At 37.9% G+C, this 26543-nt stretch overlaps 3 protein-coding genes across 3 annotated transcripts; all 3 read right to left on the reverse strand.

Annotated features, from left to right (window-relative positions):
- Positions 1-3965: 3965 nt before the first annotated feature.
- LOC145502197 (octopamine receptor beta-2R-like) lies at positions 3966-4811 on the reverse strand. Its single transcript, XM_081481456.1, has one exon. The coding sequence runs from the start codon at positions 4809-4811 to the stop codon at positions 3966-3968; it is 846 nt and encodes a 281-aa protein (XP_081337582.1).
- Positions 4812-13881: 9070 nt separating this feature from the next.
- LOC145502198 (octopamine receptor beta-2R-like) lies at positions 13882-15984 on the reverse strand. The gene is made up of 2 exons (XM_081481457.1): positions 14954-15984; positions 13882-13961 (listed from the first exon to the last, which is right to left on the reverse strand). The coding sequence occupies exons 1-2, from the start codon at positions 15783-15785 to the stop codon at positions 13882-13884; spliced, it is 912 nt and encodes a 303-aa protein (XP_081337583.1). The 5' UTR covers positions 15786-15984.
- A 9316-nt stretch (positions 15985-25300) lies between these two features.
- LOC145460418 (octopamine receptor beta-2R-like) lies at positions 25301-26494 on the reverse strand. The gene has a single exon (XM_081445205.1). It carries the CDS (start codon positions 26239-26241, stop codon positions 25396-25398), a length of 846 nt encoding a protein of 281 aa, XP_081301331.1. The 5' UTR covers positions 26242-26494; the 3' UTR covers positions 25301-25395.
- Positions 26495-26543: the final 49 nt, after the last annotated feature.

Below are 26543 nucleotides of genomic sequence, written 5' to 3' on the forward strand. Positions count from 1 at the left end.
CATTTAATTTTATTTTCCACTTAATTGAGGATTGTCTATTCTTTTTTTTCTCCTGTTAGAGGCTAGGTATTTCCCTTTGCATGCGTTTGAATCCCAATATCATTTTTATAGGTAAGAAAACCAGCTTCTTTTAATCGTCACCTGTTCGCCTTTACGCATAGCTTGCTGCTTTTGTTTTCAAATGACATCATTCAGCATCAAATAAAAGAGTCCCAAATACTCTAAGCGGTTTACTAAAAAACTTCAGTAGAAATAATTAAATTATAGTTGTTCGACGCTTCGATGGGGAATCCTACATTTCAGCATTGAAAGAATGTTACTTGCCTTAGTTTGAACTAACGGTCTAAAATTTCTACCGATTTAAACAACAGCCCTTCTAAGTCGATTTTTTTTGACGTTTTGACACACCAAATTTGATTTCGCTTAATTGGTTTGCCTAGTTTCCACAGCAATGAAATAGTGATGCCGTAATTACCATACACCGCGCGATATTTTACGTTCGTACTTGCTAGTCAAACAACCTGTTGTAGAAGTTTTATTGGAGTCTGTCGAGTCCACGTCAGTTCTTGTTGTGCGTCTGTCAACTGAATGACAATAAACTACGTCATAACATTGTGAAAGAACCTTTAAATCCAATTCATCAGGCAAAGCTAACAGACTCTTAAAAGATCACCTTCGGTTTTTCTTTTCTCTCTTTTTTTCTTTTCTTCTCTCCTCTTTTCTATCCTGTCATCTTTCTATTACTTCCATTGTCACCATATTTTGACAGGCATGTTTTCAAAATGTGTCAGTTTCCTGTTTTAATAAAATTTTGCGCTAGAACAGTTTTCATTTAATTTTCAGGAGCTTTTATGATTGTTTCACTGATCTTTGAATAGTTTTCCAGAAGCAGTAGTTTTCCATTCTCTAGTAAGACCTGTGGCTTGTGCTCAAGAACCGGTATTAAGACCCAAACAACGCTAGTTTATTATGTTTTTATGCAGGCTTGTTTTAAGCCATCTGGTCTCAGCTAATTATCATTCAACTTCCTGTTTCCATAGCAATTTACATAACTTTGATATATTCATGTGATATCTGACAGACGTAAGGGAAACTTCCTGGCTGCGCAAAACTGGTCAATTCACTTTGTTATACCTCCCAAGTCAAATACGTGTTCCGATTGGAGGAAAACGTGTCACCTCTGGTGGGTCAAAACTCACTAACTCCCTAGGGCGAACAAAACTCACTAACTCCCTAGGGAAGCAACAACCTTCGACTCGCACGTGATCAGGTCGTGCTCCTTGAAACCGCGGCAAATTTGTGAGCCAGCCGGCGTCAAGCAAAGGATTTCTTCGCAGTTTTTTTTTTCTATTTTTGAGTTGAGAGGTATAACAAAACACTTAATGACTGGTCCCGCGGGAAACAGTGAGTTTTGTTTCCTCTCGACCTCAATGTTTCAGAGTCTCGGGGAAACAAAACTCACTGTGCTTAATATTCTCCGGTTTATTGAATGAAAATGACAATCCAAAAGAGAAAAGACTTTTAGTTAGAGGCACCATGTCCGCATTTTCGTTATTTTATTCTAAAAGAGTTGTTTTAATCGTCACCTGTTTGCTACTAAGTTCATTTTGTAGTATTTGTATTCAAATGACATCATTGAGCAGCAAATATAGATTAATAGTCTCAAATCGTCTTCATTTTAAAATTATGGTTGAAAACCAAAAGTGAATCAATCCATACCCATATAGAAAAGAAAAGGAAACCCATGAATAGATCTTCTCATGGCTCTCATGGCTAGCGGTATTGCTCGTGGGCGCGTACGCACGACGGAGTTGCGCAAGGTGGCACCCGAACCCAAGCTAATAGGTTGACAGAGACACGCACTCTTGGTTTATAGCGTCCTTTGCTGATATTGCACACCCATGTTATGGTCAATTGACACCTGAAAAAACACGGTATCCGCTGACCAGTGTCCAGTGACCATATCGCGCGTTCAAGTTTAGAGCTTAACGAGCTCACGTGTTTTTAAAGTTGACCGCTTGCCAAGTGCTGGTTTTCGATTGGATCGCGGGTTCTTGTCCGATTAACGCTAACCCAGGATTATAAAAGTCGATCAAAGTATAAATTGTATACAAATGTTTTTCACTGCTTTGTTTTGCGTATTTTGAGGAGCTTGAGATTATTTCAACTCAAAACAGAAGGCCAAACAACATAAACAGAAAACCTCATAGTAGAGTTGCAAAACTCAAGTCAAAATTCTCGGTTATCCTGGGTTAGCTTAATGAGGCTTTGAACAACCCGACCTAGCAGCTCCGGCTCCGCTTTTAGGCTTGGCTAAATCTATATATTATGTTCTTGGTTGAAATAATAACGGTGTAAATTGTACAGTATAAAATAACAATTCCTCCCGGACGATTTTGATTAGCGTTTTATTTTAACACCCCAAATTTAACATATTTTTATGAGTGTTCAAATTTCTTGGGCAATAAAATGTTGTCATCAACAATGATTTAGATAAACATATACAGGCAAAAACTAACGATAGATAAATCCGACGTTTCGGCGACATCTTGGCGCCATTGTCAAGGGAAACTAATTAAATATGCGATTTCAAGAGTAACTAAGAGTTCAGAGTTTCTAATTTGCATAGGTTAGACAAAGACTTTAGCGCGAACTGAGTCTGATTGTACATTTAAACACGGTCGTAATTGTTTAATGAGTAACATCTCATTAATGAGACAATCAAACTTGTTGTGGCATTTTTTCAACACGCTAAAACAATTGCGAAGGTCATCCGGAATCCTGCCTGCGTGTCTATTATTAAAATGTTGATTACGAAACCACCGTGCAACGCTTCAAATTTTCCCTCCTACCCGGCAGATAACTTGTTCTCTGAAGAAGTGTTGTTGTACGTCTGCCAATTATGTGGCAGTAAAATTACGTCAAGACGTTGTGAAGTAACTGGTGTTGCCGCCGCATTTAATTCTTTGTTATCTTTTCCGTTTGTAGTCGCATTATTTCCGTCATCATCGCATTCTTCTCGTTCATCTCGCTTTCACGTTATCAATATTCTGTTAGGTTTTTTCGCATAATTTTGTTTTGTTTCAGTCTCCTTTTGAATGCGTTTTTCTAGTCTATTTGTGCATTTTCATCGCGACGTTACAGTAATCTTGTTTCATTTACCGCCTTCCGCCGCTTTCCTCTATCGTTTTCCTAGCCGTCCTAGTCATACAACGTTTGTAAGTATTACCTTTAGCTCGTTATCTCTGTTTCTTTTATTGTATTCGTTCATAACGAATGTTCGTGGCAACCGCTCGCTTTTCATCGCTTTCTTCGCTTTCATCGTTTATCACCGTTGAATTGTACATTTCGTGGCATCGATTAAAGTACATGTAGCGTGTTGAACGTTAGACTACAATAACTGGCGAAGTCACGATATGAGCCAAAGCTGGCGGACGCTCACAAGGAAAAGGCGTCTGTTTCCATGTTTTTCTTTACGTTCCAATTTTCGCATTTCTTTTCTTTCCTTCTTATCTTTTCTATTCATTCCTTTCTTTTCAGTTCTTTCAAAGAGGCTTGAATTTTAAATTCCCCGCGATGATTTCAAACTTTTCTTACTTAAACAGCATTCAAGTTATGGTTTTCAAACTTTGTAACTTTCCCCTAAATGTATTAAGCAGTATATCAGTGTGGCCTTTACTTTGTCACGTGATCAGAGGTTTCTACGGTTCGCGCGTTAAGCTTAAATTTCTTTTCTTGTTTTATTTTATTATCTTTGTGATTTATTCTATGTAATTCTTCTAAACCATTTTGGGGCTGCTGTAACATTTAGGGAAAATTCTTCCTCGGATGCTCTTTTATTTTTTATTTTTTATTTTTTCTTAAATTTTAATCAATTTTAACTCACTCTTTTTACTGATTATTTAACATACAATAAAGCTCCTTACCCTACTGAATGTTTTTGTATTTCTTCACTGCTTAGTGAGTTAGTTACTTTTATACAGGATTCTTTTAAACTGTTTCTTTATGTCCCTCTTGAAGATAGCATAAGCTAAAGGGTTAATGGCGGAGTTTAAAACAATAATAGGTACCTTATAGTGGAGATCGTTACATAGTTCGTTGTAATCGAGAATATGCACAAAACTACAACGTAAAGCAATTCCGTATTTAATGAGAAACAAACCTAGTACAATTGCCATCATTTTAACAGCCGACTTTCCCTCAGTTTTATGCCAGACTTGATGATTAAACCGTAACTGTTTGGTCAGGATCCGGGCGGATCGCTCGTGTTTCCAAACAACACGTAACATGCATACGAAGCAATAGATTACAATGCTACAAAACGGTACCTCAAGAACAAGGCAAAACCAACCGATGATAGTAATGCTAAGAGGTGTTTTGAAATTAAACCACAGTAATGATACAAAAACACTAAACATAATTGGGATTGCCCAAGATATGAGCATCATTTGAATTACGCGACGGCGCTTCATAAAAGTCAAGTATTTCAAAGGCTTTACTACGGCGATGCTTCGATCCAATACTAAGCTGCACAAATTCGCATCAGATGTGTACATGAACAGCCACCTTATAAATTCTATTCCGTCATAAAACAGATCTTGTAAATTGCATCCACTTCCCATCTCGCAAAAGAAAAGTGAAGGAACTGCGCTCATCCCTACGAAGAAATCAGCCACTGCTAATGAAACGATGAAGGCATTCGTTTTCGTGCGAAGTCGTTGTTTCCTGCAAACTATGAAGATGACAAATCCATTTCCAGCCATTGTCAGGATTGAAAGAGACCAGCCGAGAATCCAGAACCAGTTTTCCATTTTCCTTGCTCTTACTTAATAGCTGCTATTAAAAGCCAAAAAGCGTTATTTTACCACTCTTATACATAAGTTGTTTTAAGTCATCTGCTCCCAGCTCATTATCATTCAATTTTCTTTAATTTAACCTTACTCACATACATTAAGGTGACATTAGACAAACAGACAGAGACGTTTATGGATGGGCAATGCCGGTCATTTAATTTTATTTTCCACTTAAGTCAGGATTTTTTTGTTCTTTTTTTCTTCTGTTAGAGGCTAGGTATTTCCCTTTGCATGCGTTTGAATCCCAATATCATTTTTATAGGTAAGAAAACCAGCTTCTTTTAATCGTCACCTGTTCGCCTTTACGCATAGCTTGCTGCTTTTGTTTTCAAATGACATCATTCAGCATCAAATAAAAGAGTCTCAAATACTCTGAGCGGTTTACTGAAAAACTTCAGTAGAAATAATTAAATTATAGTTGTTCGACGCTTCGATGGGAAATCCTACATTTCAGCATTGAAAGAATGTTACTTGCCTTAGTGTGAACTAACGGTCTAAAATTTGTACCGATTTAAACAAAAGCCCTTCTAAGTCGATTTGTTTTGACGTTTTGACACACCAAATTTGATATCGCTTAATTGGTTTGCCTAGTTTCCACAGCAGTGAAATAGTGATACCGTAATTACCATACACCGCGCGATATTTTACGTTCCTACTTGTTAGTCAAATAACCTGTTGTAGAAGTTTTATTGGAGTCTGTCGAGTCCACGTCAGTTCTTGTTGTGCGTCTGTCAACTGAATGACAATAAACTACGTCATAACATTGTGAAAGAACCTTTAAATCCAATTCATCAGGCAACTAACAGACTCAAAAAAAATCACCTTCGGTTTTTCTTTTCTCTCTTTTTTTTCTTTGCTTCTCTCTTCCTTTCTATCCTGTCATCTTTCTATTACTTCCATGATAACTATATTTTGACAGACATGTTTTCAAAATGTGTAAATTTCATGTTTTAATAAAATTTTGCACTAGAGCAGTTTTTATTTAATTTTCAGGAGCTTTTATGATTGTTTTACTGATCTGAATAGTTTTCAAGAACCAGTTTTCCATTCTCTAGTAAGACCTCTGGCTTGTGCTCAATAACCGGTATTAAGACCCAAACAACGCTAGTTTATTATGTTTATATGCAGGCTTGTTTTAAGCCATCTGGTCTCAGCTAATTATCATTCAACTTCCTGTTTCCATAGCGATTTACATAACTTTGATATATTCATGTGACATCGGACAGACGAAAGGAAAACTTCCTGGCTGCGCAAAACTGGTCAATTCACTTTGTTATACCTCCCAAGTCAAATACGTGTACCGATTGGAGGAAAACGTGTCATCTGTCGTGGGTCAAAACTCACTAACTCCTTAGGGCGAGCAAAACTCACTAACTCCCTAACGAAACAACGACTTTCAAGTCGCACGTGATCAGGTCGTGCTCCTTGAAACCGCAGCAAATTTGTGAGCCAGCCGGCGTCAAGCAAAGGATTTCTTCGCAGTTTTTTTTTCTATTTTTGAGTTGAGAGGTATAACAAAACACTTAATGACTGGTCCCGCGGGAAACAGTGAGTTTTTTTTCCTCTCGACTTCAATGTTCCCCTCGGCTAACACAGCGGTCAAACGTCTGCGCATGTGCGAGCTATGGGCCAACTAAAGGCGGCCAAAATATTTTCATAACCTTGTTCTTTTCGTGGGTCATCGGCATCCTATAAATGACATTGTCCTCGTTATTTATATATTTGTTTGTGTTTTAGCTTGTAAAACGAGAGCTAACAGAAATAAGAGTTAAAAATTGTTCTACCTTCTGCTTGTTGCTTGTTCCTTTCCGCGGTATGTATTTTCCGTGCTTCTTGAATTTTTTGTCCGCCTCGACTTTGCATTTAGTGCACCAGTTTGTCCAAGGTTTGTAGTTAGGAAAAGATATTCCCACCTGGTCAAAGACCTGGTACAGGCGGTTTGGGATCAGTATTTTGGCCAGCTATGCCCCCATGACGATGGACATGAACATCGTTTGCAGTTCGATTCATCTCGTTCCTGTGCTTCAGACAAATCCAGGATCCGGACGGAATCCTCCCAGTCCTTGCCAAGATTTTTCCAGCTCGTCTGAGCGAAGCCGAATCACTGCAATTGTCTTTTTCTTCTCCAGTTTTTTCTTCTTTTACACACCGCTTGTCGTCCGTGTCCGGCGTCACGCATCGTGTGATTAATAAAAACAAACAAATGTATACTACGCCGTCAGCTCGTAGCATGACACTGGTTTTCAAGACTTATAAACTTTTTTGGTAAAGCTTAAAACAAAATGGTAAATCAATAGAATACCGGTAACTTAAGGGGGTATGGTACCCTAAAATATGGCGATGTTCATGAAAAATTCAATTTCTTGGAAATACAAGACTTAAGACGCTTGAGGACTTGTCAAAAACATTTTGAAACGATCTTGTCGAATTTCCTTCCAGATGAGTGTGAAATTTAAGGAAAATACACAGTGGTATAAGTTTTTTCACGTAGCAACGGCCATAGCAACGACTGTTTACTATAAGAACGTGACCAAAAATGTAGATTATTTTTAACTTATATGAACGAAACTATTTAGAAAAAACTTTTAAGACATGCACAACTCGATTGGTATAATTATTTCTGAAAAGCTTTGCCTCAAATTGCCATCACAGGCTCATTCATTTCCCTTATGAAAAGGAATATTTCCCACAACTGCGGTAACTTTTTACAAAATAGAACAACCATTGCACCCCCTCCCCCGAGATCCAATCTGCACCCCTCCTTCCCCGCTATTTGTGGCTCGTTTAATGCTTAATATTTCGTGTAAGAAACTTAAAGTGCACTTCTCTCAAAAGTTTACTTTTGTACCGACTGACTTCGCGCCAGCATTTCTACTTTGCAAGGTTTTTAAGTAGAATTCCCGAAACTTGGGCTGATCACAGACCAATAGTGTCGCGATGATATAAACCAAAAAAATCGTAACATTTTAAGATCTGTCACGTGACATGAGATGATTTGTCCACTGGGTGTGGTAAAAAATAAGGTTATTTCCAAATAGAGCTGTAAAAAGCACTGAAAATAAGAGTTAACTGTCAAAACTTAGGTTCATTGAACCGAACAAAACAAAAACTTACATGATATGCTTATTTGACAGTCAATTCTTGTTTTGTAAAAGAGCAGGAAGTGCTTGCGTCAATACTATAAAACACTACTTCAAAAGGCTCTAGCTGGTTTCCATAGCAACCATTTTGAATAAAACTCTAGAAATTTAATTTCTCTTCTTGAGTGCAATAGCATACAATTGATCTTTCTTCACCATATTTAAACAAACGTTTTGCTCCATTTGAGGGTACCATACCACCTTAAGTGGACCTTTGCTTGGAACCATTGCTTTATTTTTACTGACTTTAAAAAGATAAGCCGCGTTCCCCCCGGTCTCACCTGAGCAGACTGGGTCTGAGAAATAGACACACATGACGTAGTAGCCTCGATGTCAATATATCGATTGAAGAAGTTCGATCATGCCACGTATCGAAAGCTTATTAACGTGTAAGTGACAGAATGTCTTCTAAATAGCTGTTTTGGTGGTCAAAGGACATCATTTAAGTCTGGCGATCGGTAACTTGACATGCAACATTCGAAGAACTGAATGTTTGCGGCAGTTGGCGATTCCAAGAGTGCTGTTAAGCGCTAAAAGATGGAAACTTGGTTTGCGACTGTGTCAGGCCAAAACAGAGCAGGTCTTAAAGCAGGTCACTTCAAGGGCACAAAAAAGGTATTTTGGCGAGTTACATGAGAAGTAGTAGGTATCGGGCCTATGAAAGTATGAATGTTTTGACCTGGTTTAGACTTATAAAATGTCTTGATTTGGCGGGAAGGTGCATTCCGTGTCACAACAGTATAGTTAACCATAATGCATTGCAAGATGTATGTGAAAATAAAGGCTGCTGTTAGCCAGGAACCAGAACAAGCAGAGTCAAGACTGTAGCATATTTGAGGAAACGAATTGCTCTGTCTAAAAGCTTTCCCCGGGATTGAGATAATTATCACAAACAATGCAAAATAGCGGCCTACACGAACTCGTTGGCGAGGTGGTTTTCGACGTAGCAAAATTCTGAACTTCGAAATTCTGTAGGTTTCTCAGAGTTGAAAATAGCCGAAGAAGGGTTTTCTGCCCATGGAGAAAACAAGGAAAAGACAAAATAACAAACAAATTTTAAACCAAGGTAGCCGGGTTGATGATTAGAATTAACGCTACTGGACTATAGTAATTTTAGGAGTTGAGAATGTGGACTGGACTTGGAAATCCGGATCATCACTTTTTCTGCCTTATTTGGTTCACCTTCTGGATGTTTAAATGTGAGTTTCTATAGTTCATTGTGCTTAAACAGTGACCCAAAATCAGTTCCAGAGTGAAATTCTTATTCTGAACCATCTTTCTGGCAGATAAGTTTGCACAAACGTACAGAAACTGGTGTTTGAGGCTATTCCAAGACCCCCAGCAGAGAACATAAATGTTTCCAAAAGCCCATTTTATCAAAAAAAAAAAAAACAACTGTGCTAGGTGTTTTGGAAAGAATAAGTTATATTTCATCGTATCAAGGGTATAAAGTGATGTTCAGTGCCGGATGGCACGTTTCGTGGTCATGACGTCACAAAACACATTTTCGTAAATAAGCTAGTTTGCAAAAAAACCTTTTACGTCAATTTGCTGTCGACCTGTTGCTTAGATAAAGGAAATGTTGATAATATGATACAACATTAACTAATCCGTTTTTAAAAGATTTTATGAATACTTTAATATTGTCACGTGACCTATTTCCTAACATTGCACGGATTTAATGCAGAATAGGGAAAATTTAAAACACGTTATGAAAAGCTCTTTGTAAAAGAAATTGAAAAATCACTAGTCTTCCTCACTATCAGTTGTTTTTTCCGCTCAAACAGGGTACAAAGTTTTGAAATAATAACTAGTCACGTGACCAGGCAATGGAGCGTAAACTCTATTGGTGTTGCTCAACAATGTGAAACTATTACGGGCGTGATTTTTTAGGCTAAATAATCATATATTTATCACTTTATTAGTGCAATGAAGATTTGTTATCGCGTTCAGGCACCCAGCATCTTATGCCTGTAGTTTTTCTAACGTATTTATAAACAAATAGAACTGTTTCGTTCTCGAAGTGTAAATTCCTATTTTTGGCTACCTTAAATGACGTCAATAACTTCTAGCTGCCAGTTCTTAACTAAAGCAAACATTTTTTATTGTTACTTACGGAAATCAACGTCAAGTGCATTTATTTTTTCCTTCAAAACAAATATATATATTTCTATTTCTCAACTGATATGCTGACCCTAACCCTAACCCTAACCCTCGCACTAACCTTAGCCCTAGCCCTCGCCCTAGCCCTAACCCTAAGCCCTAAAAACCCTAAAAGTTAACCATAACCGTAACCCTAACCCTAAAGGCTAACCCTAAGCCTAACCCTACCCCTAGCCCTAAGCCTAATCCTAAAAGCTAACCCTAACCCTAAGTGAGGTAACCTTTACCCTAACCGTACCCCTAAACCTGACCCAATTTTTTCAACTATTTTGTAAAAGCTTCCGTAGTTGTAGGAAATGTTCCTTTTCATGAGGGAAATGAATGAGCCTGTAATGGTAAATTAGGTCATATTGGGTGCCTTATTTACCTCACAAGGTCATTAAGCGTCTCCAGCAATGATATTTTTAGACAAAGGGCTAAATTTCCCTTCATTTTATGAAATATTGAGTAATTTTATATTCATTACGCAATAACTCAATGGGGGCAGTATAGCAATAACGTGATAGTCATAAATCACAAGAGAGCTTTGTTTTACTTAAAATAATATATGGTAACTTTGGCATGGCATTTGCCATTTGCAATTTGTTCTGTGATAGACTAGTGCAAACCCAAAGAACCTACAAACACTCAAAATGTCCACTTTAATTAACTTTGTGCCTGAAAAGTCTTAAGTTTTCCTTTTACCTACTTTCTTTTCCTTTTACAGATTTCTATGAACTTTTCAATTTTTTTTCGTAAATTTTGCTTGACACCGGTTGTTTTCCATGTTTTTCTTTAAATTTTTGCGTGGGAAATTGGCGCGCGGCTGCCAAAAATGTACCCATTTGCGCATGCCCGACGTTTGACCGCTGTGTTCCCTTGGCTTCGCCTCGGGGAGCATTGAGAGTCTCGGGGAAACAAAACTCACTGTGCTTAATATGCTCCGGTTTATTGAATGAAAATGACAATCCAAAAGAGAAAAGACTTTTAATTAGAGGCACCATGTCCGCATTTTCGTTATTTTATTGTAAAAGAGTTGTTTTAATCGTCACCTGTTGGCCACTACGTACATTTTGCAGTATTTGTATTCAAACGACATCATTCATCCTTCATTTTGGAAGTGACAGCAAAATGCTATAGCGGAGTCTCATACCCATATAGGAAAGAAAAAGAAACCCGTAAATTGATCTTCTCATGGCTGTCATGGCTAGCGGGTATTGCTCGAACTCGCCATCGTCATTAAAAATAGTTTTGTCCTCCATCAGATTTTGTTAGGAAACAAATTGGTGGTTTGTGCCCACTCTCCGGGGGTGGGGGACTTCCTAACATGGCCTTAACGGGGAGGTTCCACCTCAGAAGATTACTTTTTTCAGGTTTCAGATATGTAAAAGGGTAGGGACTTCACAAGTTGAGTTTTATCAAACGATACGGGAATCTGTAATTTAGGTATTTAAAACGGCCTTTAATTCGACAGGGATAGCGAGCCCGCATGAAAAGCAGCCAAGGCTGATGTGGTTTCCTCTCTGTAATTAATTTATTTATTTGTTTGTTTTTTTATTAAAATATTTCGAACAGACGCACCTCATAGCTCTATCCTTAATTCATTAAGTACTAAATCATTAACTTCATTTCAAGGGTTTAGAAAAGTGTACAGTGTTTTTAAATAGGTTTGTGAAAGAGATACCTTTTCAGTCAAAATGGTATACAAAAAGGTTAGGGATAACTAGAATTTTAAAAAAAATTTACTCGAATTCAATTACACAGACAGTTCGGATTGGGCTCCTGGGCGGACCCCAGGGTGAAGCCCCTCCACATAAAACGTTTTAGAGTACCCCTGGGGGGGGGGGGGGGCGTAGCATGACGTGACAACGACTTACAAGTAAACAATACAGAATACATATCAATTTGTCTCACGGACGGTCGAAGATAATATAGTAAACTATGTAATACACCTGCTTGACAGCTATTCATGTAAATCCGGAAGAATTTTACATAAGATTGCAAAAAGCACTCAGTCAGATTTTTCAAAATAATGAGTCTCGCAGGAGCAGGTGGGAAGGGCGGTGACCTCAAGGTTTTAAAATAAGCGTGTGAACTCCGGATGGATGGGTTCGAGCTTAAGCCTAAGCCGGACTCCCGGAGGGGAATAATTCCGTCAATTTCGGATAGGTGGGTACCGCGAAGGGTCTAAATAGGTGACCCTATTTAAGGATGAAGCAAATTGCAAATTAGTAACCTATTTAATTGAAAAACAAAACCTAAGAATAGCGTGAACTGGCCGACTCTATTTCATTTCTGTAACACTGGAAGTTGACGGAAAGTTCAGTTTTAACGGAAGATTTGTTTTTCGTTTAGCTGGGCATTTACGCACTGCAGTTTTAGCTGATGCAGTTAAGGTGCCCTCTAAGGATCACACTGCGAACACAATACTAACAGGGGCAAAGATGATACCTGAATTAAGGATCGGGAACCTCAAAAACCCTTCCCTATCTCGTGGCAAATACTTATATCACCCATACATGGGAAAAGACACTAGTATATCTTGCAGTCCTTAAGAAAGACGATAAGTGCCTCCCACAGTGCATCTCTAGCTCTGCCCTGGCGTTTAGATTGATACCGGTGAATTTAGCTGTTGAGTAAGAGCTGCGAACAACAAGCACCTTATCCACAGGGATCCTCCAATTCACTAAGAGCTAAAAGAAAATTATTATCCCAATGTTTGGGCAGCTTGGTCCAGTGCATTTTTTCACGACCCTATTACAATTAATTGAATGTCAAAGAAAATAATATTTACTGAATTGCCTTTGTTTTAACTGATACACACTAACCATGGAATAAGGGCCACGAAGAGCTGCAACAAACCAACTCTATCTTTAAAATAATACTTTTAATCAGTTGATGCGTGTAACACTCACTACTCAGAGAAAATTAAAAAAAGAATAAACACTCAGAAATTTAATCACTGTCTGATTCTTGTTTGAAACAATAAGGTGGAAAATTTGAGTAAATCAAACACGTTTTTTCCCTTCTTATTTGTTTTTGGCTGTATTTGTTTGCTTTTTTTTTTTTTTTGCATTTGTATCCGACTTTTTGTCTGTCTGTCTGACTATGTGTGTGCGTGTCTGTATGTAGATATGTCTGTCTGTCGAGCTCTCTATCTACCTGTTTGTTTGTTTGTTTGTTTGTTTGTTTGCCTGTCTCTAGATTTTGTTTCCCTTGTCATCAATCGCCGTAAAAAGCTGAAAAAAGGCCAATCCCCTTACTTCGGAAGCTTCCACTTATATTAACTGTTATGTCACGTCATGATCTATCGTTACCCCGACAACGCACAAAGCTTTATGCCCTCCAAGGTTGAATACGAATACAAGAAACGTCTAGTAAAGTTTTGGCATTATGTTATGTTTATAGGACTTTTTAGTTGAGTGGATTACTTTCTTGCAATTGGCAAACAAAGCAAATGGCCTTGAAGCGGTAGAGACGTAACCATAACCATCCATCTTGTATGAAACTTCCGTTTTGTGTTAGACAGCTTTCTACGCGTTTTTGATAATATAATGATTCAAGCAACGGTTTATTTAAAGGAGCTCAGTCACGGTATTTTGAGTTATTTTGGCCTCATACAAAATTACCTTTAAATGGTAGGAAACCTGGAAAATAACAGTTTAATAAGATAGAAAAAAGCCAAAGAGATAATGATAAACCATAAAGGGAAAAGGATGGCTAAGGATGGAGAAGATTAACCCGGATTAGAAACGACGAATTTGAAAAATTGAGGCTAAACTTTTCAATATGCGCAAACCATGACGTAGCTCCTTTAAGATGCAAAGTGCAAAGAATTATGCTATAACCTCCATTTCCATTTTATATAAATTTATTCCTAGTTTATTTTAAATTTTTTAATTTCATTTTAGATTTTGAATTCGTAACACCTGTTTAAGCAAGAAAGCTAGTGAATTCTCAGTTGCTAAATTCTCGATGTGGTTTTGAAGTTTTGTAGGAGCAAAAAAAACAAAGGGATATAACTGTCCCGTAATTTTAACGAACGTATGTAACTACGCTCTTTACTAAGCCTATCAAGATCGGGGAGTAGAAGGCGTGAAAAGTGCCCATGCTGAATTTAACTGTTTAACACTTTTTTTCACTATTCAAGGAAAAGCTGCCTAACTTGGCGAATTTGTTTGAAATTTATATCTGCAAACAATTAATTTGACATTACATTGTTTTCGAGACTTCATGTTTCTATGGCAACCATATTTTGAGAGGCATTTTTCTAACTTTCGTTATTTTCTTGCTTTTATTTAAGTTCTGCTTTAGAGCAGCTTTGGTTGATTTTCAGAACCAAAAATAATATTTTATTGTTCGCGTGATTATTATATTATTTATTGATGTTTTCAGCGTGACACTAAGAGTTAAATCATTCCTGATTGACTGGAATACAAGCTAAGATTGCTTTAAATTTTGTATTCTGCATTTTATTTTCCACAAGAGCACAACAACTCTCGTTTCTACATTTTCACACATTGCTCGAGTATTTATTTCTTTAGTCATTATTAATTTTATTATTATCATTATATCACCACTTAAATTCGGTTATTCTAATAAATCAATCTTTTAAATTCTCTCTTTATGTCCCTCTTGCAATGCAAGCTAAAATTGCTTTAAATTTCTGGCTTTTGTCTTTTGCAATTTATTTTCCACAAGAGGACTACCACTCTTTCGTTTCTACATTTTCACACGTTGTTCGAGCATTTCTTTCTTTATTCATTATTAATTTTTATTATTATCATTGTATCGCCACTTAGGTTCGGTTATTCCTATAAATCAATCTTTTAAATTCTTTCTTTACGTCCCTCTTGAAGATAGCATAAGCTAAAGGGTTAATGGCGGAGTTTAAAACAACAATAGGTACCTTATAGTGGAGATCATTGCACAGCTTGTCACCATTGAGAATATCTACAAAACTACAACGTAGAGCAATTGCGTAGCCAAGAAGAAACACGCCTATTACAATTGCCATCATTTTAACAGCCGACTTCCCCTCAGTTTTACGCCGGACTTGATGATTAAACCGTAACTGTTTGGTCAGGATCCGGGCGGATCGCTCGTGTTTCCAAACGACACGTAACATGCATGCGAAGCAGAAGATTACAATAGCACACAACGGTAACTCAATAACTAGACAAAGCCAGCCGATAACATTACGGGCAATTGGCGAGGTTAAATTCCACCATAGTAATGCTGCAAGGAGACTAAATAGAGCTGGGATTACCCAAGATATGAGTAGCATTTGAATAACACGACGGCGCTTCATAACAGTCAAGTATTGTAAAGGTTTCGCGAGGGCAATGTATCTATCCAGCACTAGACTACCCAAGTTCGCTACGGATGCGTAGACGAACAGCCACCTTAAAAAGTCTATACCGTCAGATAGCAGACCTTGTGACTCGCATCCACTCGCCATCTCGCAAAAGAAAAGTGAAGGAACTGCGCTCATCCCTACGAAGAAATCAGCCACTGCTAATGAAACGATGAAGGCATTCGTCTTCGTTCGAAGTCGTTGTTTCCTGCAAACTATGAAGATGACAAATCCATTTCCAGCCATTGTCAGGATTGAAAGAGACCAACCGAGAATCCAGAACCAGTTTTCCATTTTCCAGTTGGGCAGCTTGCTCTTACTCAATAACCAGAATTAAAAGCCAAAAAGCGTTATTTTTTACCACTCTTATATACAGGCTGTTTTACGCCATCTGGTCCCAGCTAATTATCATTCAATTTTCTTTAATTTAACTTTACTTACACACATTCAAGTGACATTTAACAAAGAGACAGACAAGTTTATGGATGGGCAACGCCGGTCATTTAATTTTACTTTCCCCTTAATTGAGGACTTTTTGTTCTTCTTTCTTCTGTTAGAGGCCAGGTATTGTCCTTTGCTCACGTTTGCATCCCAATATCATTTTTATAGGTGAGAAAAACAGCTTCTTTTTATCGTCACCTGTTCGCCTTTTAAGTACATCTTGCTGCTTTTGTTTTCAAATGACATCATTCAACATCAAATAAAATAGTGTCAAATACTCTTACCGGCTTGCTGAAAAACTTCAATAGAAATAATTAAATTATGGCTGTCCGACGCATCGATGGCAAATCCTACATTTCGGCATTGAAAGAATGTTACTTGCCTTAGTTTGAAATAACGGTCTAAAATTTCTACTAATTTTTGTTTTGATTTTTGTTTTTTGTTTTTTGTTTTTTGTTTTTGTTTTTTTGTTTTTTTGTTTTTTTGTTGTTGTTGTGTTTTTTTTTTTTGACGTTTTGACGTTTTGACACACCAAATTTGATTTCGCTTAATTGGTTTGCCTAGTATCCAGAGCAATGAAATAGTGATGGCGTAATTACCATGCAATGCGTAATATTTTACGTTCCTACTTGCTAGTCAAATAACTTGTTGTTGAAGTTTTATTGGAGTCTATCGAGTCGACGTCAGTTCTTGTTGTACGTCTGTCAACTGAATGACAATAAAGTACGTCTATAACATTGTGAAAGAACCTTTGAATCCAAGAGCGCTTACCATTTGAATGGAATTTCCCGTGGAATTTTTTGGACTAATGGAACTGCAGTATTCCTCTCCAAGGAAATGGATCGGATTGAGCCGTACCATTTGATCCTAAGTTTGGAGATATCTGTGCGGGGGCCTAGACAACAACAAAGATGGCGGCCTAACTTGCTGTGCTGTTAGACGTTTTAGCAGACGATGACTTTGAAAATGATTTCTTTAGAGACGAGGAGGAGGACTTAATTCTTTTTCCTCCAGTATCCACATTTGCAAAGAGAAATTTGCATCGAATCCAGGGATTTTTTGAGCAGACGATACCTACGTATTCTTTGGATGAATTTAAAGCCCATTTCCTGTAGTGCTACAGCGGCGTTGCAAGAATACCGATAACAGTGGCGACGAAAAGAAACATCTGGCACAGCGATAAACGGTCTGCATCTGCAGAGATCCATCATTCGCCAACTTACATTTCTCCTCGGAAATGTTGCTGCAGGGAGCCTGGCATCAAGTTACTGACAAATGGTACGGAAATTTTCGGAAATTCCGGTTGAATCGCGAAAAAAGCAATATCTCGGAAGATATTACCTTTTTCCCGAAAAAGAAACTTCACCGGAAAGAACCGTATCATTTGAATTCACACCGAAATAACCGGTTTCTCCATGCAAGTGTTAAGAGTCCCTGTCCATAAAAATGGAAAATAACTCGGCAAGGGTCGAAAATTCGATTTCGCTCATATTTTCATGGTAGATAGGCTCGGGCATGACAAAAACTACTGGATAGTTTTTTTGGCAAAATATCCTTTTATTTCAAAGAAATATGCAAATCACCAACTTCCGTTAAAATTGTCATTTCACACACCATTTTATTAAGCAAGTTTGAGAGCCTCGCATGCAAAACCACATCATTCTTCCGTCTTTAAAACATTCAAATATTTTTGTGCAATGTTTAAATGTGTACTGGGTTGGTTTTAGGGAATGTTGCGTTGTCTTTTTGGGTGCAAAATAATTAAATTTCGAAGACATGTATTTCATTCACTTAAAAGTACTTCGTGTATATCATTAATTTTCACCATGTGCGAAACCTTCAAATGGTTTAAGCTTCTGGTGGTTGAATCGCAGAAGGATGATCTACAGATTCCTGTAAAAATTTCTTTGGGCAAATGATTGTGGGCGACGCGAGAGCTTTTCAAAGTACGTCAAAAATGCAAATATTTGACCATCCGTCGTCAAATTTCAAGTTACGGGTTAGACGTATATTTTAGCATGCGCCACATGACTTGACCAATGTTAAGTTGAAATAGACACAGGGCTCATAATTTCGAAATGTTCTAACCTCATTTGCTGTAAAAGGCAGGTCAAAAGCCGATTTGACGTGTTTCTCTCACCATTCGTCGCACATAAAGCAGAAGTTTGCTTTTGTTTACATAACGTCCGATGTACATCGCCAACTGTCCACTTATTTAATGGTCGAATACCATGAATCTGTTATCCTCTTTCGACACATATGGTCACCACTGCATCTAAGTCAAAAACGGCTAAGTCATTTGTAGATAGTTGCTTGCTTTGCACTACACCAAAATATTACGTTTGATCGTCATGGTTTGATGGCTTGAATCCTTGCTTGCAGCGGTTCCTTGTTCGTCACGCAATACTGTCATCCCATTTTAGGGGGTAGGGGTAGGACAATTTCTATCCAAATACATAAGACTCCGTAAGGCTGGGAACCACTGGGAGCACACAATCGTGTTGAGTAGGAAGAGATTAAATTAAGAAATAAGAAGAATGAATAGTTTACTCGACCACCGCTACCTACTGGACCACCGCTACCTATATGCCCTCCGTAATACTGTAACGCTAAACTCATACCTAGGTCTTTTCGCGCTGTGTAATTATTTTTGGTTTACATGTAATACAGTGGGCTACCCCCGGGAAAATGGGTGGTGACCGCTTAATGGGGCTAGCCGCTTAAATAGAGGTTGGTGTACCTTGAATATTTAATTTTTCACTATCGGGTTATAAATTTCTTGGTGAACATGGAGTCAATTCAAGACAATCATGATAGACGTGTATTTGAATTATCACTCGTCATGCACCTTCAATTTCAGACTCTTATCTGCCATCGCCCTTCCCAAAACAAAGTGTTTAAATTTTGGGTGGCCGCTGAATAGGGGTAAAGACAATAATGAAACGCTTATCGGAACGACCAAATGGTGGCCGCGGAGGTAACCGGTCAATAGGTGTTTTATTTACAATATTTTACTGACAATAATTTTGGACTGTATTGACAACAGTCCTCTATTTTCTGTTACAAACATACCAATGCCTCACCACTAGGCAAATAAAATACGCCAAATAAAATGGCATGGCCAGGGCTATTTACTCAAGTAATTACTTATTAAATTTAGTCTGTTTTTCTCATGAATTAGACACGTTGTGATTTCCTATTTTTATTTCAGCTAGTTCTTGCTTCATTGATCTATAATTTGTTTTATGGCGATTTTTTTTAAAATTCTAGTGAGTACAGGCACTAGCTTTATCAGCTGTTGTCTGAAACATCAAAACGTAGTCGTACAACAAACGTGATTTGGACCGAGGCCACGTACACGAAAGAATAGGATTATATAAATATGCACATGTTATTATATACATGAACAAACAGACGGACAATGATTAAATTGTTTCATTTATCCTGAGAGTGCTCTATACAAAATGGATCAAAATGGGCAGCATATGTGCGACGAATGGTGAGAGATCGACTAGAAACACGTCAAATCGGTTTTGGACCTGCCTTTTGCAACAAATAAGGTTAGAACATTTCGAAATTATCAGCTCTCTGTCTATTTCAACTTATTATAGGTCAAGTGATGTGGCGCATGCTAAAATATACGTCTAACCCGTAACTTGAAATTTGACGACGGATGGTCAAATATTTGCATTTTTGACGTACTTTGAAAAGCTCTCGCGTCGCCCACAATCATTTGCCCAAAGAAATTTTTACAGGAATCTGTAGATCATCCTTCTGCGATTCAACCACCAGAAGCTTAAACCATTTGAAGGTTTCGCACATGGTGAAAATTAATGATATACACGAAGTACTTTTAAGTGAATGAAATACATGTCTTCGAAATTTAATTATTTTGCACCCAAAAAGACAACGCAACATTCCCTAAAACCAACCCAGTACACATTTAAACATTGCACAAAAATATTTGAATGTTTTAAAGACGGAAGAATGATGTGGTTTTGCATGCGAGGCTCTCAAACTTGCTTAATAAAATGGTGTGTGAAATGACGATTTTAACGGAAGTTGGTGATTTGCATATTTCTTTGAAATAAAAGGATATTTTGCAAAAAAAAAACTATCCAGTAGTTTTTGTCATGCCCTAGCTTATCTACCATAAGAATATGAGTGAAATAGAATTTTCGACCCTTGCCGCGGAATTAAGAATTTGTCTGATTTTTACAGGCAGGCACTCTTAAGCGCTCCAAGTCATCAGGCAAAACTAACAGACTCTTAAAAAATCACCTTCGGTTTTTCTTTTCTCTCTTTGTTTCTTTGCTTCTCTCTTCCTTTCTATCCTGTCATCTTTGTATTACTTCCATGATAACCATATTTTGATAGGCATGTTTTCAAAATGTGTAAATTTCCTGCTTTTATTAAAATCAGGGCAGTTTTTTTTTTCTTTCTTTTTTTTTAAATTTTCAGGAGCTTTCATGATTATTTTACTGATCTTTGAGTCGTTTTTGATGTTTTTGACCCTAAAGAAAAATTAAGAACTCCAAAAATAAGGGACCCAAAATAACATTTTATTATTCGTTTGACCACTACGTACTTCTTAGCTTTCTTTCTCTCTTTATTCATTATTACTTTTTTATTCCTATTTAATCTTTGCTTACTTTTGGTTGTGCTTATAAATCAATCTTTCAAAGTCTTTCTTTATGTCCCTCTTGAAGATAGCATAAGATAAAGGGTTAATGGCGGAGTTTAAAACCAGAATAGGAATTTTATATTGGAGATCGTGACATGGCTTGTCACCATTAAGAATATACACAAAACTACAACGTAGAGCAATTGCGTAGCCAACAAGAAACACGCCTATTACAATTGCCATCATTTTAACTGCCGACTTCCCCTCAGTTATACGCCAGACTTGAGGATTAAACCGTAACTATTTGGTCAGGATCCGGGCGGATCGCTCGTGTTTCCAAACAACACGTAACATGCATACGAAGCAGTAGATTACAATGCCACACAGCAGTACCTCAAGAACAAGGCAAAACCAAGCGATAATAGTAATGCTAAGAGGTGTTTTTAAATTAAACCATAGTAAATATACAAAAACACTAAGCGTAATGGGGATTGCCCAAGATATGAGCATTATTTGAATGACGCGACGGCGCTTCATGAAAGTCAAGTATTTCAAAGGCTTTACTACGGCAATGCTTCGATCCAATACTAAGCTGCACAAATTTGGAGCAGATGCGTACATGAACAGCCACCTTATAAAGTGTATTCCGTGAGAATCCAGACCATGTGGGTCGCATCCACTTCCCATCTCGCAGAAGAAAAGTGATGGAACTGCGATCATTCCCACCAAGAAATCGGCCACAGCTAATGAAACGATGAAGGCATTTGTTTTCGTTCGAAGTCGTTGTTTCCTGCAAACTATGAAGATGACAAATCCATTTCTAGCCATCGTCAGAATTGAAAGAGACCAGACGAGAATCCAGAACCTGTTTTCCATTCTCTAGTCAGACCTCTTGCTTGTGCTCAGTAACCGGTATTAAGACCCAAACAACGCTAGCTTATTATGTTTATATGCAGGCTTGTTTTAAGCCATCTGGTCTCAGCGAATTCCTCGGGCTTCCGAAGAAAACGCCCGAGGTATAAATTCGGCTCCATTTTTTTTTTTTTCCTTTTTGCGTTCAATCACAAAACGCAGTTCAACTACAGCGCTTGCGTGAAGTGTACGCGCATGCGTAGAATGAACCCTGCAGAGCATGGTTTAAAGCAACGGCCGCCTTCGTGGAAAATTCCTCACTTGATGAAAGCGAAAGAAATTCGATGGCTATTACGCTCAATGTACAAACGAAGTCACACACCGTTCGCGGTAGACCCACACTAAAACTTGTGGAGCGTTTTGGGAACGGGTCGGTCCGCGAACTTTACGAGAGATCAATTTACGAGCGATCCTTTACGAGTGAACCTTCTATCGAGAAATATCAAGCGAAACCAGCTATATCAAACGAGCTATCTCATATTATGTTTACATATAAACACAACCGTGTATTTAGACGTGATCAAGAACCCAGTAGAATACCAGAAGCTACTCTGAAATGTCTCAGACGAAAGGGCAGGAGACTGAACGAATTTGTTTATGAGCATATTCGTCCAAGCATACCGAGGTCCTCTTGGCTACGTCGTCATGTGAAGGTTAGAAGAGTTACAAAGAATGTTTGTAAGCTTCATACGAAAAGGGTAAGTTTAAATAAAGTTGTACAGCATGAGAAGACGTATTTGTTGAATTGTTCTGTGAGGGTATATCAAAGGATAATTAAATTGAAGTATAGAGCAAGTCGGTATTTATCAATGTTTTCTTGTAATAGACCCATGTGTCTTTATAAGAGTCAGACACACGTATCAAACTATTGTAAATTTCAACTGAGTTCAGATATAGAAAAAAATCCTGGTCCTATTCCAATGTACATTGACCCTAGCAAAACAATAACGGCACCATATAGCCAAGCTAATGAGTTGGTATTTGTACAAAGTTCAGGACAATAATATCACCCTTGCGTTTACGATAAAAATGCCTTCTTTGGACAAAGTTCAGGACAATGTGTAAACACAAGTAGAATTATTCATGACTAGCAATAACGAAATTGCGTGACAACAGTGACAATCGCAATATGGCAGTCCCCTAAAGATAACTCCAGATGTGCGATATTGAAAGCCCGAGTTCACGCAGCCATGCGTCTTGTTGTCATTCAACTTCCTGCTTCCATAACAATGTACATAACTTTGATATAATCACGTGACATCTGACAGACGACATGGAAACTTCCTGGCTGCGCAACACTGGTCAATTCACTTCGTCATACCTCTCAACTCAAATACGTGTTCCGATTGGAGGAAAAGTGTCACGTGTCGTGGGTCAAAGCTCACTAACTCCCTAGGGCGAACAAAACTCACTAATTCCCTAGGGAAACAACAACTATCGACGCGCACGTGATCAGGTCGTGCTCCTTGAAACCGCGGCAAATTTGTGAGCCAGCCGACGTCAAGTAAACGATTTCTTCGCAGTTTTTTTCTATTCTCGAGTTGAGAGGTATAACAAAACACTTAATGACTGGTCCTGCGGGAAAAAGCGAGTTTTGTTTCCCTTCGACCTCAATGTTCCCCTCGGCTTCGCCTCGGGAAGCATTGAGAGTCTCGGGGAAACAAAACTCACTGTGCTTAATATTCTCCGGTTTATTGAATGAAAATGACAATCCAAAAGAGAAAAGACTTTTAGTTAGAGGCACCATGTCCGCATTTTCGTTATTTTATTCTAAAAGAGTTGTTTTAATCGTCACCTGTTTGCCACAACGTACATTTTGTAGTATTTGTATTCAAATGACATCATTGAGCAGCAAATATAGATTAATGGTCTCAAATCCTCTTCATTTTCAAATTATGGTTGAGAACCAAAAGTGAATCAATCCTTCATTTTGGAAGTGACAGCAAAATGTTATAGCGCAGCCTCATACCCATATAGAAAAGAAAAGGAAACCCATGAATTGATCTTCTCATGGCTGTCATGGCTAGCGGTATTGCTCGTGGGCGCGTACGCACGACGGAGTTGCCCAAGGTGGCACCCAAACTCAAGCTAATAGGTTGACAGAGACACGTACCCTTGGTTTATAGCGTCCTTTGCTGATATTGCACACCCATGTTATGGTCAATTGACACCTGACAAAACACGGTATCCGCTGACCAGTGTCCAGTGACCATATCGCGGGTTCAAGTTTAGAGTTTAACGAGCTCACGTGTTTTTAAAGTTGACCGCTTACCAAGTGCTGGTTTTCGATTGGATCGCGGGCTCATGTCAGGTTAACTTCTTGTAAACAGGGCGGGTTGTCCGGAAGCCGATTAACGCTAACCCAGGATTATAACAGTCCACCAAAGTATAAATTGTATACAAATGTTTTTCTCTACTTTGTTTTGCGTATTTTGAGGAGCTTGAGATTATTTCAACTCAAAACAGAAGGCCAAACAACATAAACAGAAAACCTCACAGTAGAGTTACAAAACTCAAATCAAAATTCTCGGTTATCCTGTGTTAGCTTAATTAGGCTTTGAACAACCCGGCCTAGCAGCTCCGGCTCCGCTTTTAGGCTTGGCTAAATCTATATATTATGTTCTTGGTTGAAATAATAACGGTGTAAATTGTACAGTATAAAATAACAATTCCTCCCTGACGATTTTGATTAACGCTTAATTTTAACACACCAAATTTAACATATTTTTATGAGTTTTCAAATCTCTTGGGCAATAAAATGTTGATTACGAAACCACCGTGCAACACGTCAAATTTTCCCTCCTACCCGGCAGATAACTTGTTCTCTGAAGAAGTGTTGTTGTACGTCTGCCAATTATATGGCAGTAAAATTACGTCAAGACGTTGTGAAGTAACTGGTGTTGCCGCCGCATTTAATTCTTTGTTATCTTTTCCGTTTGTAGTCGCATTATTTCCGTCATCATCGCATTCTTCTCGTTCATCTCGCCTTCACGTTGTCAATATTCTGTTAAGTTTTTTCGCATAATTTTGTTTTGTTTCAGTCTCCTTTTGAATGCGTTTTTCTAGTCTATTTGTGCATTTTCATCGCGACGTTACAGTCATCTTGTTTCATTTACCGCCTTCCGCCGCTTTCCTCTACCGTTTTCCTAGCCGTCCTAGTCATACAACGTTTGTAAGTATTACCTTTAGCTCGTTATCTCTGTTTCTTTTATTGTATTCGTTCATAACTTGCAATTTATTTTGTTTGTGGCAACCGCTCGCTTTTCATTGCTTTCTTCGCTTTCATCGTTTATCACCGTTTGAATTGTACATTTCGTGGCATCGATTAAAGTACATGTAGCGTGTTGAACGTTTGACTACAATAACTGGCGAAGTCACGATATGAGCCAAAGCTGGCGGACGCTCATAAGGAAAAGGCGTCTGTTTCCATTTTTTTCTTTACGCTCCAATTTTCGCATTTCTTTTCTTTCCTTCTTATCTTTTCTATTCATTCCTTTCTTTTCAGTTCTTTCAAAGAGGCTTGAATTTTAAATTCCCCGCGATGATTTCAAACTTTTCTTACTTAAACAGCATTCAAGCTATGGTTTTCAAACTTTGTAACTTTCCCCTAAATGTATTGAGCAGTATATCAGTGTGGCCTTTACTTTGTCACGTGATCAGAGGTTTCTACGGTTCGCGCGTTAAGCTTAAATTTCTTTTCTTGTTTTATTTTATTATCTTTGTGATTTATTCTATGTAATTCTTCTAAACCATTTTGGGGCTGCTGTAACTTTTAAGAAAAATTCTTCCTCGGATGCTCTTTTATTTTTTTTATTTTTTTTCTTAAATTTTAATCAATTTTAACTCACTCTTTTTACTGATTATTTAATATACAATACAGCTCCTTACACTACTGAATGTTTTTGTATTTCTTCACTGCTTATTGAGTTAGTTACTTTTATACAGGATTCTTTTAAACTGTTTCTTTATGTCCCTCTTGAAGATAGCATAAACTAAAGGGTTAATGGCGGAGTTTAAAACAATAATAGGTACCTTATAGTGGAGATCGTTACATAGTTCATTGTCATCCAGAATATGCACAAAACTACAACGTAAAGCAATTCCGTATTTAATGAGAAACAAACCTAGTACAATTGCCATCATTTTAACAGCCGACTTTCCCTCAGTTTTACGCCAGACTTGATGATTAAACCGTAACTGCTTGGCCAGGATGCGGGCAGATCGCTCGTGTTTCCAAACAACGCGTAACATACAAGCGAAACAAAAGATTACAATGCTACAAAACGGTACCTCAAGAACAAGGCAAAACCAAGCGATGATAGTAATGCTAAGAGGTGTTTTGAAATTAAACCACAGTAATGATACAAAAACACTAAACATAATTGGGATTGCCCAAGATATGAGCATCATTTGAATTACGCGACGGCGCTTCATAAAAGTCAAGTATTTCAAAGGCTTTACTACGGCGATGCTTCGATCCAATACTAAGCTGCACAAATTCGCATCAGATGTGTACATGAACAGCCACCTTATAAATTCTATTCCGTCATAAAACAGATCTTGTAAATTGCATCCACTTCCCATCTCGCAAAAGAAAAGTGAAGGAACTGCGCTCATCCCTACGAAGAAATCAGCCACTGCTAATGAAACGATGAAGGCATTCGTTTTCGTGCGAAGTCGTTGTTTCCTGCAAACTATGAAGATGACAAATCCATTTCCAGCCATTGTCAGGATTGAAAGAGACCAGCCGAGAATCCAGAACCAGTTTTCCATTTTCCTTGCTCTTGCTTAATAGCTGCTATTAAAAGCCAAAAAGCGTTATTTTACCACTCTTATACATAAGTTGTTTTAAGCCATCTACTCCCAGCTCATTATCATTCAATTTTCTTTAATTTAACCTTACTCACATACATTCAGGTGACATTAGACAAACAGACAGAGACGTTTATGGATGGGCAACGCCGGTCATTTAATTTTATTTTCCACTTAAGTGAGGATTTTTTTGTTCTTTTTTTCTTCTGTTAGAGGCTAGGTATTTCCCTTTGCATGCGTTTGAATTCCAATATCATTTTTAT

Source organism: Orbicella franksi, chromosome 11, assembly GCF_964199315.1.
Source record: "Orbicella franksi chromosome 11, jaOrbFran1.1, whole genome shotgun sequence".
Taxonomy (NCBI): domain Eukaryota; kingdom Metazoa; phylum Cnidaria; class Anthozoa; order Scleractinia; family Merulinidae; genus Orbicella; species Orbicella franksi.